We start from the raw sequence: 21,368 nt of genomic DNA on the forward strand, positions 1-21,368 counted from the left end.
TCTTTTTGAAATGTACTTTAAAAGCATAAACCTGGGTATTAGTAACTATTAGTAACTTTTTAAAAATATTTTTTTCTGAAAAAATATATAATTATTATTTTTTAAAAACTTGGAAAATACAGAAAAGGACACACACACAAGCAACACAAATGAAATCATTCATAATTCCACCATATGGAGATGGCCCCATTAACACTTTGATCTATTTCCTTCCAGTTTCCTTCCATGTGTGTAGACATACATTTTTCACATTGTTGTATTCATACTGTTTATATAATTTTCTACTGCTTTTCTCACTTAACTTTGTATCATAAACATTTCTCCCACTAATTACAAAGTTTGCTAACTCTGTTTAGTGCCACACAGCATTTTGTTGCCTGACTGTTTATCTGTTTCTAACAATGATTTGTCAAATCTCTCATATGCCCCATGATTGGTGACCTAAAAGATTTTTGATTAAAGTTTTACAAACTGATACATACTTTGGCAGGCATGCCTACATATTACAAACAAACGCAGCCAGCTTGCTTTCTTTCTACATTACTAGACTATTCTATAAAGATAGTCAAATTAGCCAAATTTACTTTGTCTCCCCTACCTACCCTTCCATAGGACCCAGAATGCTCATTTGTAAGAAGAGCCAGAAGTCTCCTACGTATCTTGGACTCATTTATATAACAACCCTGACTGTGGTACTAACAGCTTTGTGTGCTTAAGTTTTAAAATCATATATTGGACTTTCTAGAAAATACATGGTTAGTCATTCACACTTCCTTGAGATTTGGACAAACCCAAACACAGGAACACTGAGTCTAGCAGCATGATTACCGACTGTCCCTAAACCAGCAACAAAATGAGAAAAGAATTGTTGCCTTTTCTACATCTCTTGGGTGCCAAGAGTAAAAAGTATTAGCCACGGAAGAATTTTCCGAAGGCAGAGAGAAAGGCCCTGGACCCTGGTGAGCACATACGTCACGGGCACTGCTTCCCAAGCCAGCATGTTACCTGGTTGTTGGGGCTGAGGTTCAGTAGCCTCCAGGATGAGTACATGAGGTCAGAGAAGTGGTAAAGCAGCCGGAGCCTGGCCCTTGCGGTGTGAATGCTCACCTCCCTCAATGCCCCGTACTGGGGGGGCACTGCATCAGGCAGGCCCAGCTGCAGAGGTACCGACACACCTGCCCAGAAAGCAAATGGACATTTGTAAAGGAAAATGCACTGCTTCCATTTTTAGTATTTGAAAAATGTCAAACACACAGAGAAGCTAAATGTACAATGAACACCCATTCTCTAAATTCTATAGTTAATATTTTGCTATATATTTACTTTATCACGTACTTATCAATTCCTCTATCCATCAGTTCATCTTAATTTTTTGATGCACCTGTGTTGGTTGTTAAAACATCTTTTTTATTATCATATGGAAACTTAGTTTTTTCTCCTTTAATTTAGTTTCTCATTTAACTATGGGACTTAAACAGTTCCTTCACAAAAAAACAAAAAACCCCAAATTCTTCCTTTCATAGCCAATAACTGTCATCTTCATAATAACAGAAGGTGTGGGCCAGGACCAGGTGAACAGTACTGGAAAAGTGGAAGTGGGCAACTTAGTAGAGCCACCTCCCACACTCACTAGGGATCTGACAGAAAGTGACTATGACAGAATGAAAGATATGAGCGCAAGATTCATGAAGGCTTTTCACTACAAGAATAAGAGCTCTGTAGAAGCAAAGACTACATGGACTGTATCCATGGTTACCCTCTTACAAAAATGCACAAAGGAGTAAAAACAAGATACTCAACTTTTTGAGCTTCCTGTAAATAAAGATTTCTACAGCTCAATTCCCAGAGGTATTTTACTACCATTAATAAAAGCTAACATTTATTGAGTACTTTTATGTGCCTGGCACTATTCTAAGAGCTTCGCATGAACTGGTTCATTTACTCCTGTAGCTCTTTACAATAAGTGCTATTATTACCCTCATTTTATAGACAAGGAAACTGAGTCTTAAGGTCACTCAGCTCCTAAGCGGAGGAGCCAGAATTCAACCCATGCAATGTGGTTCCAGAGTTTGAATCACCACACTATAAAGCTTCTGTCCTGAAGCACAAGTGAAATCCCTCTGGAAGCTGAAGAGGCCCCTGAGTACCTGGAATTGTCAGTGCACGGGCAGCACTGCTTATTCTGGATTTTGTTAACTAGAAACCATCTCCTGCCTGTTTGGAATCTACCTGGCAGTCCTACCTTGCTCTCTCAGCGTATCTAATAGAAAAAATCTCTATCGGGAGTCTTTCCCAAGGACCTGTGGCTAAGAAGTAGAAAGGTCAGCAAAAAGAAAAGAGAATGCTGAGCTCTCAGGCACAAAGCCTCTTCAGGGAAATTCCAGTGCTTTCTCCACCCGAGGATGCTAGAAAGAAAGGGCCTGAGGGCCTGGGAAAGAAACAGCCCAAATATGAAGAAATGCTTAAGAATGATAAATGCCACACTTAAGGCAATAGTTACATTTGTGGAGAACAGGAGATGGATCTTAACCGAGGAAGTACACAGTTGGGTGTTAAGTACACAAATATGATTTTATTTTTCCTTATATCTTTTTTTAGATCTGTAAGGATTTCATAATGAATTAAAAGCAAAACAAACAACCAAAAAGTAGAAACAGCCCATCACTTCTGCGGTGTGCACTGGAGTAAAACGGCAACAATTCTTTTTTGCTGTGCCAAGCATAGATAACATCACGTTTCAAATGGTTAACTGGGGTAAAGAACTTGGCAAATGGTCTCAGAGCTTTTGATCTTTATTCCTAACAGCAAGCCTTAGAAAGCTACAATTCATCACTTCTTTTATATATAAAAACATATTTAGTTGCTGCTATAACATTATAAATTTTTGCTTGCCTAAGTGATATGTTTTCTTCTTTGGGGGCGTGCAGAGAAGGGCTGCTTCGTAATGAAGTCTGCAGGAGAGTCGCCTGCTGTGAAAGTATTTACTGTGCTGGTAGCACAAAGAGGCTTTGGTTGTGTCGGGGAAGGTTTGACGGTTTCAGAATGATGCCTGGACGCAGTTTGAAACCGGCAAACAGACGGTGGAGCTGGGAACTGCTGAAAGAGAAGCTGCAGGAGCGTGGATATTTCATCCCTCACCTGGTGCTCTTGGAGGGACGGGCGGTGCTGTCCATGCAGCACTGTGGCAACGGCCAGCCGAGATCTGCCGAACGTTTTTCCCTTGTAGAACTGTTACCAGGGTCGGTTCTCGAACGTGGTTGGTGTGGCCTAGGCCCAGCTGGGGATAAATTACAAATACACAGAGATTCAATTAGAAAGAGGAAGAGAGGAGGCCTAAACGATGAAATTTTTCTTTGATGGTAGCAAATATAAATAAATTAATATCGGTACAAAGCAACAGCATCAAAATAATGAAATTAATTCTGATTTTCTCTATCAGCATGGTCCTCACAGCTCAGACTGTCTCCTAAACTCTAAGGTATAGCAAGGCCATTCCGAATCTAGCCGATGAGTCTTAATGACTGAACACATCCTTGGATTCCACTTCTGGAAAGGAAATGAATTTTTGGAAAGGTAAAAAAAAAAAAACAATGATCTATAGAGCTTTTACTTAAAACACATTGATTTCTTGATTTTTAACATGGATTGCCTGTGTAACAATAGTTATAAAAACATACACAGAAGCAGATTCCCGTCTCCAGATCTCTGTTTTTAGGGTCTGACAGAGACACCCAGTGTTTTAGCAGCTAAGCAGCTCAACATCATTAGGAAGGATCATGTCAAGGCCCTGTCAGGGAGCTCCCAAAGGTATCTTCAACATTAACTTTCCTCTCATTAAGACAACAATGTGAAACCACAATGATGAGCAGCTTCCTCATCTATTAATATAGTGATGAGGAGATCACAGAGCCCAAATGAGGCTACAATGAATAATACTGGACCTTAAACTTGAGGGCCCCTGGCTCTAGGGGCAGCCAGACCCAGGAGGGATTTATGAAGGAAGGAAGTGTGGCTCTGCATGTGGGGCTGAAAGCCACTGCAGTAGCAGGCATCTCAGACATTTCCCACCAGTCTCTCCCTCCTCCAAATATACGGGAGGCTGAACACATCACCTCTTGAGTCTTTTCTCATGCTCTTAGAGGCTTCTAGTACAGGCTTATGTATTATTATTATACAATTTACTCCTCTGCATAATGGGGGTGACAAAACTTCCTGCACAAACACAAATATACTTTGTATACTGTGATATTATAAAATATAAAAGTATTGTTTCATTCTTTCCATTTTCCAGATCAACTGATACTCCTAGGACCTAGGACTCCTCATGTATTACTGTAGTAAAAATGATGATAATAGTAGAAAATACTTAATAAAGTACTGCTTATTATGTGCCAGGTGCTTATCAATGTGGGGAGACACACATATACTCAGTTAATCCTCTTAATCACTTTGCTGTACTGTTAGATTTTTTTTTAAACCGTGACATAATACTTACTTGGTCATAATCAAGAGAGAGATATACACAACTGGACTCACAAAATAATCAGTTCTGTGGCAAAGTGATGTGCTTGAGGCATTGTGGTAAATATCATGACTTTCTTAGCTAGTTTCCTCACTTATCCCTTTCCCAAATGAGGAACGCTGTCAGATGTCTACAGTATGAGAGCAGCAAGAGAGCTATACAGCTACCTGCCCTTCTGAATTGCTCCCCCAGGCATATACATCTCCAGTTGATGCCAAAGCAAGTGTGTGCTCAGCTCCAACTGCCACATCCTCGATGACCACTCCAGCCAGGACAGGAACTTGCTGTGGTCGATTGTGATTGCGAGCACGCCCCTCTGGCAAGCCTATCAAGCGATCTGAACAGAGAGCAAGAGGAAATTTATGGATGGCATACCATAGTCCTTTTATGTTTTCTAATGAGTCATTTAAATTTTTTGGTGGAATGGTAATGACATATATAACTCACTGGGGCAAAGGCTGCTATTCTGGTAAAGTATACTGGATTCTGAGTAAATAATAAGTTTGAAACTGTTTCTTTGCAAAATGACACAGTCTCCTTATTCATAAAAATAAATCTAAAATTAGTAGCTTATTTCAAACCAAGAGGCACCTCCAGTATCCTCATATTTGAGAGGACTGGCATGTGGTCAACAAAGGCTCTAAAGTTCTTGCATTCTAAGAAAAGACATCATCCAATTTGTCTTGCCCTCAAACTTCCAGCCAACCTCTCCCCTTCCCTTTGCTGCCAAACTTCTAGAAAGTGCAGGCCAGCCTCTGTTGCTCCATGTCCTCTAGGCCTGTTTGACTTGGCCACCTTCTACCGCCTAACTTCTACTCTCACCACTACACTGAAACTGTATTCTCCAAAGCTATTGACTAGCTCCCTAACTGTCTACTGCAGCAGCCTCTTAGGCTCTATCCCACAGAACTCCATGAAACCTTCTGATAACATGGTCTCAGCTCCTCCTGCTCCTCAGAGACTGCACTATCCTAGTTCACTGGCTCCCTCTCTCTCCACTCCTTTCAAAGCCACCTCTCCCAAGTCCTCTCCTGTGCTCATCTGCCCTTTACTCACATTCCCTAGAGTTCTGTCCTCTTCTTTTTTCCTCCTAAACTCTCTCCCTGGTTTCTTAGAGCTTATTAACATGGCTTTAACTATCATTACACATTATGCAAACCTACATCCCCACAATCAATCTCTCTGGAGTTTCAGATCCACATCCCCAGTAACTTGATGGACATCTCCATATATCTCTCTAGAGTCTATGGCCCCAATCCATAGTATGACTATGACATGACTAAAGCTATGACTAAAACTAACCTCTTACCCCCAAACCAGCTCCCTATCCTCAGTAGCATCAATGTTCTTCCAAGACTAGAAACTTCACTCATGGTTTACTTCTTCTTCCTCTCATCTACCTCACATTCCCCTCAGTCACTACAACTTGCCAAGAAGTTCCACTTCAGAAGGTGAATATACTGCCAGGGAATCCCACTGTGGATGCTTGGATTATGAACCTACTCAAGATTTGAATCCTGAATGCCTATAAATTCCTAAGACCTGAACCTCTAGTCCCTGGAAGGGCTGGAAAGTGAGGCAGGATCCAGAGGAGCTCTGGTGGTCAAGGCAGTGTTTCGTGGCAGCACGGTGGAGGCAGCAGAGAGGAGGAGGGGAAGGGCTCTGGCAGGGACTCTTTAAGCAAGAGCGAAGACTCTGGTATGAGGGGCCATCAATGGGGAGGAGTATCGTCCTTATGACAAGGTACACAAAGAAAGGCAGAAAAGCAGCTAATGAATGAAGGTCACACTGGACACTCATCACCCAGAAGAAAAAACGACTCAATCTGGAGCACTTTCTAAAAAACAGGAAGGCAGATGTTTCTATAAGACATGTGTACAGGGCCGGCCCCGTGGCTTAGCGGTTGGGTGTGCGCGTTCCGCTGCTGGTGGTCTGGGTTCAGATCCCGGGCGCGCACCGACACACCGCTTCTCCCACCATGCTGAGGCCGCGTCCCACATACAGCAACTAGAAGGATGTGCAGCTATGACATACAACTATCTACTGGGGCTTTGGGGGGGTGGAATACATGTGTACACAAAACAAGCAATGTAATGCCTGGAAAATGCCTTACCTTGACCAAAGGTATACACATGACCATCTTTGGTCAATGCAACAGAAAACTGAGTTCCACAAGCAACCTTTTTTATTCCAATTCCACAAAGGACATCAACTTTCTGCAAAATAAAAACGTAAAGCACATACTTTAAAATGGAAAAAAAATCTCTTGAATTTGCCTACTTGCATGTATAAACTCAAAGACTATCTTCTAATAAAAACACTAACAGTTACCTGCCTGTTTGCACCCAAATCCACACTCCTAAACGTCTTCTCATACTGCTCTGTAAACTACCTGCATTTGGGAGAGGAAGTTTGCAGGAGCATTTACTAAAATCCCTAGGACCCCAAGTGAAGTGGAAACATTCCTCTGGGCAACAGAAACCAAGAGAATCCAGTTTTAAAGAATCTTGCAGTTTTAAAGAACACTGCAAGACCATGTAAAGCTACGAGCTGCTCCCACTTACTTTTTCTGCTTTCAGAGGTGGCAATAATTGATTTATACACTCCCCAGAGAGGGCTTCCTGGCTTTGTGTATCCCTAGCTGAATATTCACTAGTCTAGCTATCAAGATGTCACAGACTATATATGATGATGAATCTGGAGTTGAATATAAATTGAATATTTGTAAATCACGCTGCTTGTTAAATGTGTTAGGAAAACCCACATAAAAGAATTGCATAGGGGGTCAGCCCCATGCCCAGGTTTGGATCCCGGGCACGCACTGACGCACTACTTGTCCAGCCATGCTGAGGCGGCGTCCCACATACAGCAACTAGAAGGATGTGCAACTATGACATACAACTATCTACTGGGGCTTTGCGGAGAAAAAGGGGAAAAAAAAAGGAGGAGGATTGGCAATAGATGTTAGCTCAGAGCTGGTCTTCCTCAGCAAAAAAAAAGAGGAGGATTGGCATGGATGTTAGCTCAGGGCTGATCTTCCTCACACACACACAAAAAAGAATTGCATAAGAGGCCGTCTGCAGAGCCAAGAAACCTTCTATAATGTGAATAATAGCTTCTAATTGATTTGTTTATGTACTCTAATTTCCTTTCTATTATTTTTTAAAAGGAGGTGCATACTGTATGATTCAGGGGTATTATTATCAGCTTATTAGCTGAAATGGCAGCTGCAGGCAAACGGTTATAAAAGATTGTTCATGGTTCCCGCCATAAGACACTCTGGAGATATGTTCATAATTTTTCCTTCTCTACACAGGAGGTAGTCCTACAGTGGTCAGCCTATGTACAGAAACAGAGGCTTATCCTCACATAATTTTTACATCCAGCTTAGCTATTAATGCTTATTTAAAATCAAGATCTGGAATGTTGGACATTTAAGAATAAGCAACAGTAGCTTCTAAACCTCATTATGAATTACAAAAAATGCTAAAGGTAAATTATTTCCAACTAAAAAGAAGTACTGACATAAATGAAAACTATGTTGTCTGAAACCCTAGATTACAGACAATACTAACCTGAGGTGAAGATTTTGCAGTGGAATTTCCTAAGCCTAGTTTTCCATAGTCCCCATCTCCAAAAGCCCACACCATGAAGCCATCTGCTGACACGGCCAAAGTGTGGTTTAAGCCACAAGCCACCTGGAGAAATAACGGTGTGTTCAATAAGGCAAATCATAATACCTAAAACACATACTTCTGCTTCTGGACCCTTTCTCTCCACTTTAGTGAAAAACTTGGCTATGTTTCCAAAGATTTTTATTAATTTCAGGGCCTTCTACAGATGTTAACTAAAATGTGTCAAGAAATAACTCCTAATGTCCACCAACAAATAAGTAACTTTTTTTTCCAAAGTGAAATCCTTCAAATATCTGTGGCTAACTCAGAATCAGCACAAAAGATAGGGAAAAAGTACGTATGACTCAAAAACATTCATTCACACCACAGAAGTCTAAGGAATGATACAGAAAAAGACAAAAATAGCATATCTCATCTCCTTGTTAAGAGAGTCTCAATGTGTACAGGACAAGGACAATTATTGCTTAAGAGCAGTAGCTATCAATGATGCAGTTCAGCCATCTACTTCCAGCCTACCAGACAGGAGTCACAAAAGTTTGTACTGTCTAAAGGTTTTATATCAAGTTATATCAGGATTTTATGGAGGGGTTTTAAAATATTCACATCCTGAATTAAGGCTTTCATTTGTTTGTCAAGTCTGACAAATAAACAAACTTAAATTGACTTAAAATGTGAATTTTCACATAGGGAAGAAAATCATGAAAAATGATCAATTAGGCCAAGCAAAATGCATATGAGGTTAAGTACAACTGGTGATTCTTTTCTTCCTAAAAGGACAGTGTCTAAGCGCACACAGAGGAAATAAGAAACCGTGATCAGATAGAACACATTATTGACTAATTCCGTGCCTGTCCAATCTGATATCCCTCCAGTGCAGTCACTCGCTCTGGAAGTTTTTTGTTAGAGGTGTTTCCAAGACCCAGACGACCGTAGTCTCCGTTCCCAAAGGTAAACAGTTTGCCATCTGAAGTTACCACTGCTGAGTGCTTGAAGCCACAAGACATCTACAGAACCAAGGAGAAAAAATTCTTTAACAAAGAGGAGATACTAAGAAAGAAATAAATCAGTCATTTTTGGTTATAATACAGTAATAAACTTTAACTTCATTGACAACTCAGGATCTTCAAGACCAGTATGTCCTATCTGTCCAAGTGGCTCTCCTGTTACCCCAAGTCTGATCTACCTCATCATCCTCACGAAGACCAAGCTCAATAGCATATCCTGGAAGAACTGTTGCTACTCTTCAGCTGTGTGTCGATAACTTAGACTACCTACGATAATGAATGGGGAAATTCTTTGTAAACTCTGAGATGCTATGCAATTTTACAATATTATTTTAGATCACTAATTGATTTTCCAGAAAATGTATATGAACTCAGCCTTTACAACAACGATAGGTTGAAAGCAAAGCTCTCCATTTATTCGTCTATCAAGAACTGTGTGGCAAGAGCTCAACTCCATATTGTTTCTCCCAAGGAGCTGCAGCATCCTAGCCTGGGCCAAGCAGCTGGCTCAGGGAAAAGGAGTCCCTTCTAACACAAAGCCTATTCAAACTTCTGACAAGCTCAAGAATAAGTATGAACAACCAAAAACAGGGGATCTCTTATAATGACTATGTAATATATTTTTACTATTATTTCCCATTACCTAAATTTGATTCAACAACTAGTATGTTTACATTCAAAGGCAAAATTTTCCACGTCCTGCCTGACCTGCACCACTTCTTCGCCTTGTAAGGCCTCAATCTGCCTGGGACGTCGCTGCCTGTCGCTGTTTCCATGGCCAAGTTTGCCATAATCACCATCTCCCCAGCTAAAGACTTCACCACTTTCAGTCAGGGCCATCGAGTGCCCATCAGAACCACAGGAAGTCACCAGCTGGGTCACCACAAAGCCTGAAACAGAGCAGAAACCCAGTAAGAGTCACTGGATATTAAAACTCCCCTCTTTACTTGCAGCTGCTACAGAATACTCTCAGAATCAAAAAATACCAAAATGGTATTACAGAAATAAAAACTGTTTAATTTTAAATCAAATTTGCAGCCATAACCTACCAAACTGGGAGCAGTCACATAAAATACTGATGATGACAAGGAAGAGGAGGAGGGTGATAGGAGCAGTTATAGTCGTTAAGGACTATGTTCTAGCCACTCCTGTAAGCGCTTTACATGGGTTATCTCATTTTCTATTTTAACATAGAATCTATGAGACAGATATTATCATCACCACTGTTACAACTGAGGAAACTGAGTCACAATGAGGTCTAGTAGCTTGTGCAAGGTCTCAGAGGCAGGATGTAGTGAACTGGATAGGAACCCAGCCCTCCCATCCTCACTGCTGTGCTCTTCACACTTAGATCTCAAGGAAGAGAACTCAGAGCTACTCAGGAATTGGTTATGAACTCACCATCATTTGTACGCTTTTACTTAAAAAAACCCTCTTTGCTCTTTTTGTAGGCTTCAGGGTCAGTGAAAGTTAACTTAAGGAAGAAGCCAGGGGCTCCTGCAGTGGCTTTCTTTAGACGTATTCTTTCTCCAAGTCAGAGAACTCTGACAGAGATGCCCTTTAAAGTTCTTAGTACATTTTCATATGAACTGATTTTTAATTTTAACGAAACACAAACAATTGCTACTGTTATTAATAGTTGTTTCCTAATTACAGTTTTGCAATTTTAAAGTTTTTGTTTACAATCCTCAGTGGGTCTTAAAACAGTTATTTATATCACTGAATTCTAGCACTGCTATGAAAATAACTTGCAAAATAATATAGCTTAAAATATGGAAATTAAGGCTTTACATGCCTAAACGACAATTTAAATATAAGTAAAAACTCTATATGACTTAATGTACAAAGGTTTGAGATGAGTTCCAACATAAGCAAACATTCCTACAGTTAGGCCATAGTTTCTGACCAGCTTTTAACTGAGTATAATTTTACCTTGTAAGGCTGAAATAACTGTCAGCACATGAAGGTCATCTGAATTTCCTTGTCCTAATCTGCCATAACTTCCTTCCCCACAAGCTAACACTGTGCCATTGGCCTGGATGACAAAGGTACAATTCTGACCACATATGACCTAGTATAAAAAGAACACAATTAAATATATTGTTCTCTATTATATAGCTTTAACGTGCACATATTTAAAATGATTCCATGTATACCTAGGATACCTTTACCAATTCTTTTACCTTTTCACTATAGGGGAAGTGTTGATGTAACTGAGTTCCTACACGTCCTTGATTATTATAAAACTGCTTACTTAATCAAGAGATGTATGAGGTTCATTTGACTATTTAAGATAGTTTAGAACCATGTTATCTATAGGGATTTCAGCCAATTGTACAGAGTTTAAATAATAACATCAACAACAAAACAGATGAAAGAAGAAAGAGGAAAGGGTGACGGGGAAATATTAAAGACTTGGGCTGGAGGTCAGCAAGAAGCAGAAACTGGAAGGGTATACACAAGAAAGAACAGTCTATCCTGGGACTTACTGAGGTAAAGAACAAAAGAGAAAGCAGTGGCCTCAAGAAGAGTTTTGAAATGTAGTACATGATTATTAGAAGAGGGGAGACGTGTCAGTGAAATCTGGCTAAAGATCCCAGTAAGTTTATGGCCCCAAAGAGAGAATCAATAATTAGGAATATCTTAACTTCTATAATGCATCATGATGTTAATTCATTATACTTGAAAGCAAGAAAAATTTAAAAACTTATTAACTAAGTCTGATAAAAACCTTAAAAAGCTTTTATTTGGAAGCTATACATCATGACTTTCTTTAGTGATTTCTTATAATAGACTATGAAATGGACAAACTTTATCCCAGAGTAAGTTACCGACAGCAAGCAAATCAGAATTGTCAGTTCCCAAGTTTCTTCTCCATTTCTTTACCCTGTTAGTTACCTGTTGGGCCTGTGAGAATGAGGGAGCTGCTGCAGGTACCATTACATTTCTTCCAGCTTCTGCCAGCTGTCCATGCCTTCCAGCACCCCATAAGTAGACATCACATTTACCTCCCAGGTGCCAGTCCTAGAAAACCACAATCATCTCAAGATGGTTATTCAAACAACCATGTACTGGGTACCAATTGTGTGCCAGCCTCTATGGGAGACATTAGGGCACAACACCCAAGTATTCAGAATCAGAAGACTTACTGAGAACCACCATATAGTTATCCTCATCTTTACTGACCTCAGGTCTGGAAGTTGCCCAAGACATAATCTGTTCATCCATGCCATTAATCCATTTACTGTTATCCTGAAAGACAGGACAAACATCAGGGTCAATCTTGCTTACTCAAGATTTATCTGTTCTTAACTAAACTAAGTCTTCTTCTAACAACTAAGCCCTCTTTCCAAAAAAGAAACTTGGTAATAGTACAGGAAATCAAGAGCAGTTTTATAATCATGCCAAACTTGATTTTATACATTGTTAATATTTCCCTTTATTATAAACTACCAACTATCACTATTGCATTGGTGATCCAAAGCTAACCATTTATGTTTTCTGAGCACCCACAGGTACAAGGTCATGTGCAGGAGCCATCACTCCCATGAATTTGCTGTATAGCTTTGGGCAGGTCACTGCATCTTTCTGGGCTTCAGTTTCCTTATCTACAAAATGACAGATTGGGGCAAATGGGCTCAGAAGGAAACTTCCTAACTGAAATAGCCTATGTTTAGATAATTTTCCTCAATTCATATGAAGGTTTTATATTGTATCTATAGTTAAATATTCAAATGTCTGTATATATAAATCTTAACTAAGTAAAGGAGTTGCTAGATCAAGTGCTGGCCTGTACTATCTACATAAGCATTTTATCTACAATACAGTTTCTATAGCTAGACACTTTCAAATACAAGCAGAAGAAATGACAAGAGCAATGCTCTTCCTTATTCTTATTTTATGATGATTAAAACATGACTGAAGTGCCAAATAATTTAGAATCTATATGTGGAATAAATCTCACAAGATGCCCAGGAAAAGATGCTAAATATACACAAATAAGGTACTAATCAGGCACCTATGAACAAAAAAAAATTGGAAAATATGGGACTAAGTCATTGAGAGCCAGCAAATTTACAAGAGCTCCACAGTTCTCATATAATCAATCCCTGTCACCATTGAGGCCTGCCATCAGACTAAAGATGACTATCTGAAAGCAAAATATTTTAAGTTTATCTAAGGGTATGCCTCTAGCTATTCAAGCAAGCAAATACTTACTGAGGGTCTGCTATAGGCTAAACAACCAGGATACAATCTCAGCTGCAAATAACAGCAGCTCATATTACACTTACCATTAGGAATACAAGTTCATCCTCTGGAACAGGCTCTAAATCAGGAACAGTAAAAGATTCTGGAAACTGTGTTCCATTGGTCAGGGCTTCAGCAGCTTTTATGGTGGTTGAGAAACATTCTAACCAGGCCCACTCATTGGGATTCCAGGATGCAGGGTCAGGGAGGCAGTTCTGGTGGTGTGGCGGCACTGGAGGGTTACACAACAGCTGATCCAGATGAAGTCCCACAGCAAGGGAAGCCAGACATTGCATATAGGGGCTGTGAACAAGTTGGTCGCCACAAACCACATGAGGCTAAGAGAAAATGCAAGGACGTTATGTTGAAGAGCCTATGCCAAATATTCTAAATTAATCTACTACATTCTAAAAGCCTGTAATTGTATTTTTTAAGTTTATTGTTTTTAAGCTTTTTACTTTGAAATAATTTTAGATATGCAAAGAGTTGCCGAGATAATACAGAGAATTCCTGAAAACCCTTCACCCAACTGCCTCTAATGTTAACATCTTACATAACCATTGGGCATTTATCAAAACTAAGAAATTAATATTGGTACAATACTAACTAAACACAACTTTATTTGGTTTTCCCACTAATGTCCCTTTTCTGCTCCAGGATCCAATCCAGGATATCACATTGCATTCAGTATATTTCCATTAGAGTTGTTCTTGAATTAAAAAAAAAAAAAAAGAGAGAGAGAGAGATAACAGCTAAACCATGGAGACTTGCTCCCTCTCACAATTCCCCCTTTGCCAAGAGAAGCCTGGTAACCATAAAAGGAAAATCTTTCTTTCACGGCACTCTCTAGTCATAGTAGAGCAACTCTGGGAGAGACTGATTCAGAAAAGAAAACCTGGGCAAATGCATCAGTGAAATTAACTGGGTGTGATAGCGGCTGAATATATTAATGTAGCTTGGCAAAAAAAGAAGGGGAAAAACCTCAGAGCTCTGCCTAGAGGCAGCACACTGTGACTACTGAGAGCTGGAAGACAGGTTACACAGGATCACAGCTTGGGCAACAGGTCCGAATTCCATACTTCCTCATTGTAGTATTCGGTGAGCCTGCTCGGTTCAACCTTAGCTCTTCCACTAAAGTTTCCACAAGGAATCATACAATAAGTGGAGAGGATGTTCACTCTGACACACATATCCACTACTACCTCCCACCTTTGGGATGGCAAAACCACAAAAAAATAGATATATGGGTCAGAAAAGGTAAGATGATACTCTGGAGCACAGATATTTTGAGAAGTTTTGGAGTGAATAAACATTCTGAAGGGCCAGCCCCGTGGCTGAGCGGTTAAGTGCACGTACTCCACTGCTGGCGGCCCGGGTTCGGATCCCGGGCGTGCACCGACGCACCGCTTCTCCAGCCATGCTGAGGCCGTGTCCCACATACAGCAACTAGAAGGACGTGCAGCTATGACATACGACTATCTACTGGGGCTTGCGGGGGGGGAAGACTAAACATTCTGAAAAAGAATGATATAATCACTACACAAATTTGAGGGTTATTTTACAATTTTACTCTCACTAAACTAAAGTAAGAGTAGGCTTAGGATTACCAACAACCGTTTTGGGCATGACTTATCTTTATTTGATTCTGCCCAAATAGCCCCATGTATTTTCCTGAGACCTCATGCTCTTAAGGGATAAATTCAAAGCTGTAACTCAAATTCCAAAGCACCAGGCATCTGCAGATCTGTAGGAGTGTAATCAGTTACCTTTTCATAGGCATACTGCTCCTGAAGCATCATGGGCAGCCGCTCCAGAAATGCTCTCATGCAGGGAGCCATGTTTAATCCCAGAATACCTTGTTGTTTCAGTGCTGTCCTACAGGTTGCTAAAACATGATTGGCAGCAGCCCATTCTGCCGTACAATTGACGACCAAAACATCCTGATGGAAAATAAATCATGCCACATGATATATTTGTTTAAGTAAAAGATAAAGGGAGATAATTCTATCACCATTCATATCTGAGAAATTCCTTCCAGTAATTTCATTAAACATTTTTGCTTTTTGGACATTTTATGCTGTACTTTTAATGCCTATGAACTTCAAAACATCCTAAATTTTGTCTAGATGCAAACAAGTGAATAAGAAATAAACATAAAATTTGTGAACTACCTTGGATTAGCTGATTCTCCTTAAAGAGATAAGATCAATTATTTGCTATTACATAGGACTTGCAGAACAAGGTATCTAGTATATTTTAAAAGTCTGACATGACCACAGGGATACTAGAGGAAGTGGTACTTCGTCTGCTGAGGGACACATCTACAAAAGCAGCAGTACTGCTCTAACTGTGGCTCCATGGTTTATTCTACACAGGCCACTACTGCCTAAGGTCTGATTCTATATTTTACTTCTAGCAGGACTAAACCAGCAAGCTTACAGCTCTATTTTAGTATCATTTAACCACACAAAATGTAAACCAAAGCAGCACACTGACTCTATTCATTAAGGGTTATGAAAGGCAATTCAGTAGGGGAGAATGTCATATCACAGAATTACTTCACAGCAAGAGGCTGGTAATTTTTACTAAAATACTAAATTTAAAAGCCAAAATATATTGTGTATACTTGAGTTAAACATCTTTGGGATAGTCCTTTTCAGGGAAAGTTCTTTTAAGACAGTTTAGTGCTATCTCAAAAATCATGGCAGAAAGTCAAAATCCACTTTATAACTTCCAATGGAAATGAAGTCATTCAGTAATTAAGCATTTTCACCAAAGTCTAGGGTATAGTAGAAAGAGTACTAGTTTATAAATCAGGAGACGTGGGTTCTACTTTTCCTTGTGCCACTAAATAGTTGCCTTATAAATTATCTTGGGCAAGTAATAATCCCTTTGTATATCACTTTTCTCCTCTGTAAAGTGGGATGCTTGCACTATGATTTTTAAGGTACCTTACAGGCTTACACTCTATGATTTAATATAATTGCAATATTACCTTTGATCTATTTGAGCAAGCAGCTACTCCAACATCTGGAATCCATACTGTGGTCTGGATAGCTCCAGAGCCTATCACAACAGTTTGCAAGACAGAGCCATCCTAAAATGAGATGTATTTATCAATACACATTACTTAATCCTAGTCACTACTTAACATTCTAAATTTATACTTCACACTCACAAAAACATATTATAAAATCCACACTATAGCTAAATTTGGCAATTTCCAATTGCATACCTACCACCCAATTTTCTAGGGCCTAGATGATTTTAAAAATATTTATCATCAATAAGAAAAATTAAGCGGTAGAGGATTTTGAAAGGAGTTTCTTCAGTATTTAAGATATTACTATACAAAATATGGGTAGGATTGATTGGGTTAATTTTTAACATATATAAGTTAACGTAAAAACATTACTCAAGATAAAAATAACATTTATACTCTTACCCTTAAAGACCAAATGTTCATGAGCCCACCTAGTCCACCAGACACCAAGGCCAACCCATCAGAACTAAAGGCAACAGTCCGGACAGGGGTGATGTGTCCCCGCAGCTGATAAACACACTTGACTCCAGATGATTTCCTATATCCATCCTGCAATTCATTTTTATTTTTAACATATATTGAAATTAAAACAATTTATAGATTCAAGATTTACAATTCATTCTTGGAAATTTTATATTTCAGCATAAAATTAGGGAGGAGGGAAGGACAATTGTCTTGTAAGAGTTACCTGAGAAATTAATAAAATATCAACCTGGTTCTCCTTTGCTGAAGCCAAGTTTCATCTTTTTTGATATACTTCTAAGCTAATTTCCTACTCTTCAAACCGGCAGAAATGACTACATTTCTAAGTTCCAATTATCCCTTAGAGATAGGAAAATTCTAACTTTTACTTTTTTTTTTTTTTTTTTTTTTGTGAGGAGATCAGCCCTGTGCTAACATCTGCCAATCCTCCTCTTTTTTTTTTTTGCTGAGGAAGACTGGCCCTGGGCTAACATCCGTGCCCATCTTCCTCCACTTTATATGGGACACCGCCACAGCATGGCCTGACAAGCGGTGCATTGGTGTGTGCCCGGGATCCGAACCAGCGAACCCCGGCCCGCAGCAGTGGAGTGCACACACTTAACCACCTGCGCCACTGGGCTGGCCCCCTAACTTTTACTTTTTAATGAGTGTTTTAATTTTTAAATTCAGCTTTACGTAATTTTCATTTTTAGCCCCTAATATTTGTGAATTGCACATGCTAGCTCTATAGAACAGGTTTCTCTTTTTGTTGCTGATAGTTCTGTCACATAATGTCTAATTTCATGTTTGCTCTGCAGGTTTTAGAAGTGAGATAGGTATGGCCTGTCCAAAGGGCTACTGTCTAGCACAAAAAGCAAACTAGGTTTATCTTAGGGCTCCCACCTCCACCTCTGTGATATTTTCCTCTCATTAGTGAGCTATATACCCCTACCTCATCACCCCCTTTCCTTGTCCTTAAGCTCGCTCATCCTAGTTATGACAGAGTATAATATCAGATGTACTCATTTACTTAAGATGACATAAAGCGTTATGTATTCCAGGGGTATTTGTGTCATGAACAAAAGAAAGAGCAACAGAGGTTGTAAACTGGTAGCTTGGGGATGCAATTTGATTGGCCACCCAGTGTTTTATAGAATTTTGAGTCAGGTGTTAATGTTTAATACTGGGAGATTTACTGAAAACACTGGATTTTTGGCTTCTAACCAAAAAATAGACAATCTGGTAACAACAGGCTCTCATTTCTGGAGGGTGACAGTTAGCTCTGTGGCAACTGTGCCCTTTATATGAGGTATGTGCACTTGTTTTTTGGTTTTTTTACCCTCTCCACACCTTCCGACTACCAGCCTCGTGAATATACGTTACTTGCCTAGATGGCCCTGCATGTATCTATCTGAATTTGTAACCTCTGTTTAAGGTAAAGGAATTGTTCTTCACAGGTGGAATTCTGGTATCAGTAGCAAACAACTTTAAATAGGTGTGCTCCCATAGTGTTCCTATTTCACTGTACCAAAGACTTAACTTAGAACTTGTCTATCTGTAGTGTCGATCATACCCTTTACCACAAATGATTACCACTCAATATTTATTGAATATCTCACCTTAACAAGCAATTATGGTGTCTCTGACTTATAAAAAATTAAGCTCATTCAGAGAGTACACTAAGTATGACAATCATGTACATTTCCCTAATGGATTTTGTCCTCTGGCATACAGTAGTAAGTATCTTAGTAATTAAGGGAGGATTACTTTGATAACATATGCTATCTATGGTTTCAAATAAAGTCTTCAAAAACATCAGAACATTTACCTGGCAATTTGATTCCTGGTCCCACCATCCTTCTGAACTAGTCACACTGGTCTGTGTGGTATCTTGTGGGATACGCCAAACACATACTAAGCCACTCTGACAGCCACTTAAAAAAAATTGATCACATAAAACCAAAACACGTCAATATGCAGAAGTAAAAATATTTTCACACAGCAATCAATTAAGACCTGATAGAACTACTATAATTTATTTTAAAAAGTTATTTGTAGTAGGTATGTTATAATCTTTTATAAGAAATACAACTAGTATCAATATTCTAACAACCTCACACCCAAAGGAGATTACATACCAAATTTCACATTGGAAAACTGCTCTTTATTTCTCTAAAGTGATCTTATGGTATTACACATTATAATAATAGTAACTGGCAATAAACTATTTAAAACTACTCAGAAGCCATATTTAATGCAAATAACAGTCTATACTAACATAAAAATTAAGACACACACATATAAATTTACAACATACGTAGCCAGCAGTAAATGCAACTTGGATCCTTTCCCTGGGAGGCTGCACCAAGCGATGCCATTTACAATAGATGGATGGCAGAGTGAATGCAGACAGCGCCAGCATCCTGAAATAGGCCCCCATAATTTCACATTTTCTTCTTTGGCACATGTCATCAGAATATGACCTGTTGGGTCCCACTTCATACTAACAAGAGTATCCTTAAAATGGTAGAGGGAGAAAAAAAAATCATAGTAATGCTTCTTTCACAAATACTTTAAACTCAATAATTTATGAGCTATAGTTCTATTACTCAATTATTTTGAAATCAAAATTTTACATAAATCACAGATACTGTCATATCATTCCCAATCACTAGAACAAGTCACCCTATAATATAGTGTGCATTATATATATTTACTGCAGTCAAAGCTCAATAAATGTTAGTAGAATGAATGAATTATGAAATTCTTTTTTTTTTTTTTAATTATATTTATTTATTTATTTATTCCCCCAAAGCCCCAGTAGATAGTTGTATGTCATAGCTGCACATCCTTCTAGTTGCTGTACGTGGGACGCGACCTCAGCATGGCCAGAGAAGCGGTGCGTCTGTGCTTGCCTGGGATCCGAACCCGGGCCGCCAGCAGCGGAGCACGCGCACCCAACCGCTAAGCCACGGGGCCGGCCCGATGAAATTCTGATTCAAAACGGATATGCTACCTTTCATTAGCCTTTTTCTTGACTAGTAATCATTAAAACACAAAAAAGAAGAAACTTAAAAAAAAAGCACCCCTTACACCAAAATAGCAAATAGTTATGAGAATCCAGGACGTGTTTTGTGTTTATATGATTGTCATCATTGTGTTCTTTTTTCTTTTTTTACTCTCCTTCATACCTTCCAACTCCTGGCTTCATGCATTTAGGTTACTTGCCTAGGTGGTCCTGTAAGCATCTGAACTGGCAACCTCTAAGGTAAAGGAATCATTCCTCATAGATGGGATTTCTGGCATCAGTGGGAGGTACTCTGAGCGGGAGTACTCCAAGGGTGTTCCTATTTCACTGTTTTGGTTTTACTTCTTTCTCTGTTTGATGGCTTTCTTACATAGACTTTTCCACGTATACTCATGGTCCAAAGACTTTGTGTAACACCAGAATATTAAATCATAAGTGCCTGATGAAATTTTTAAAGAAACTAGTATCAAGCGATACTACAGTAAAAAAACAAGAAAAAGTAACCATCCAGTAAAGATGCTTTACCTTATGTGCATCGATTAGAATAATGCCTCCTTTCTCAAGTGGTTCTTTTGTTCCCAGTAACAATTTTCCATCAAAATATCCCACTGCAAATGGTCTGTCTTCGCTGAACCAAGCAATGCAAGTTACAGACACTAACATGATAAAAACAAAATTAAAATAGAAAAAAAGAAAGAAAAAAGAAAAAACAGAGAGACTTGTCATTGTCTAACTTAAAAGGCAGAGAATTTGCAACAAATATTTGCTACTGCAACCACTGCCAGTAAGTTTCCAAACATCTCTTTAATGCGTTTAGACAAAATGTAGGCTTACAGCAGGGATTCCATGTAACCCACTTTAAAAGTGTTATTTATAAGTGACAAGGACAACCTCTTTTTTTTTTTTTTTGAGGAAGACTGGCCCTAAGCTAACATCTGTTGCCAATCTTCCTCTTTTTTTTTTTCTCCCCAAAGCCCCAGTACATAGTTGTATATCCTAGCTGTAGGTCCTTCTAGTTCTTCTATGTGGGACGCCGCCATAGCCTCAGCATGGCTTGATGAGTGGTGGTGAGTAGGTCTGCACCCAGGATCTAAACTGGCGAACCCTGGGCCGCCGAAGCAGAATGTGCGAACTTAACTGCTGCGCCACCAGGCCGGCCCCAGGGCTACCTCATTTTTAATCTTTCATTCTTTCCAGGTAGTTATTAAAAAAGAGAGACAAAAATTGGATTTCCTCGCTGATTTTATGTGACTGAACCAAATTCTTTCCTTTTGGGCCAGAATCTACCATGAAACTGGGAAGTGAAATAACCCAAGTCATAAAAAAATTACTTGTCCCTTCTTTTGCTTGTTTAATATTCCCCTACTCAGAGTGTTTCCATATTCTATCAAACATATTCTATTCTAACAATTTATATTCGTATTTG

At 39.2% G+C, this 21,368-nt stretch overlaps 1 protein-coding gene across 10 annotated transcripts in view; it reads right to left on the bottom strand.

The window, feature by feature from the left end:
• HERC1 (HECT and RLD domain containing E3 ubiquitin protein ligase family member 1) overlaps positions 1-21,368 on the bottom strand; it is a 183,175-nt gene that overhangs the window by 10,104 nt on the left and 151,703 nt on the right. For all 10 annotated transcript variants that reach the window (XM_087428259.1, XM_087428299.1, XM_087428280.1 and 7 more), the window contains 17 exons: positions 20,468-20,598; positions 19,232-19,431; positions 18,743-18,848; positions 16,855-17,001; positions 16,405-16,506; positions 15,176-15,349; positions 13,454-13,747; positions 12,348-12,413; positions 12,060-12,185; positions 11,094-11,232; positions 9,870-10,051; positions 9,006-9,161; positions 8,098-8,220; positions 6,636-6,738; positions 4,690-4,859; positions 3,139-3,277; positions 1,006-1,175 (listed from right to left, as the gene is read on the bottom strand). In XM_087428259.1, the coding sequence (XP_087284385.1) occupies positions 1,006-1,175; positions 3,139-3,277; positions 4,690-4,859; positions 6,636-6,738; positions 8,098-8,220; positions 9,006-9,161; positions 9,870-10,051; positions 11,094-11,232; positions 12,060-12,185; positions 12,348-12,413; positions 13,454-13,747; positions 15,176-15,349; positions 16,405-16,506; positions 16,855-17,001; positions 18,743-18,848; positions 19,232-19,431; positions 20,468-20,598 (2,528 nt within the window). The remainder of the gene's footprint in view (positions 1-1,005; positions 1,176-3,138; positions 3,278-4,689; positions 4,860-6,635; positions 6,739-8,097; positions 8,221-9,005; positions 9,162-9,869; positions 10,052-11,093; positions 11,233-12,059; positions 12,186-12,347; positions 12,414-13,453; positions 13,748-15,175; positions 15,350-16,404; positions 16,507-16,854; positions 17,002-18,742; positions 18,849-19,231; positions 19,432-20,467; positions 20,599-21,368) is intronic.

The sequence above is a fragment of the Ceratotherium simum genome, chromosome 3 (genome assembly GCF_057802395.1).
Source record: "Ceratotherium simum simum isolate JZ-2026a chromosome 3, ASM5780239v1, whole genome shotgun sequence".
NCBI lineage: Eukaryota > Metazoa > Chordata > Mammalia > Perissodactyla > Rhinocerotidae > Ceratotherium > Ceratotherium simum.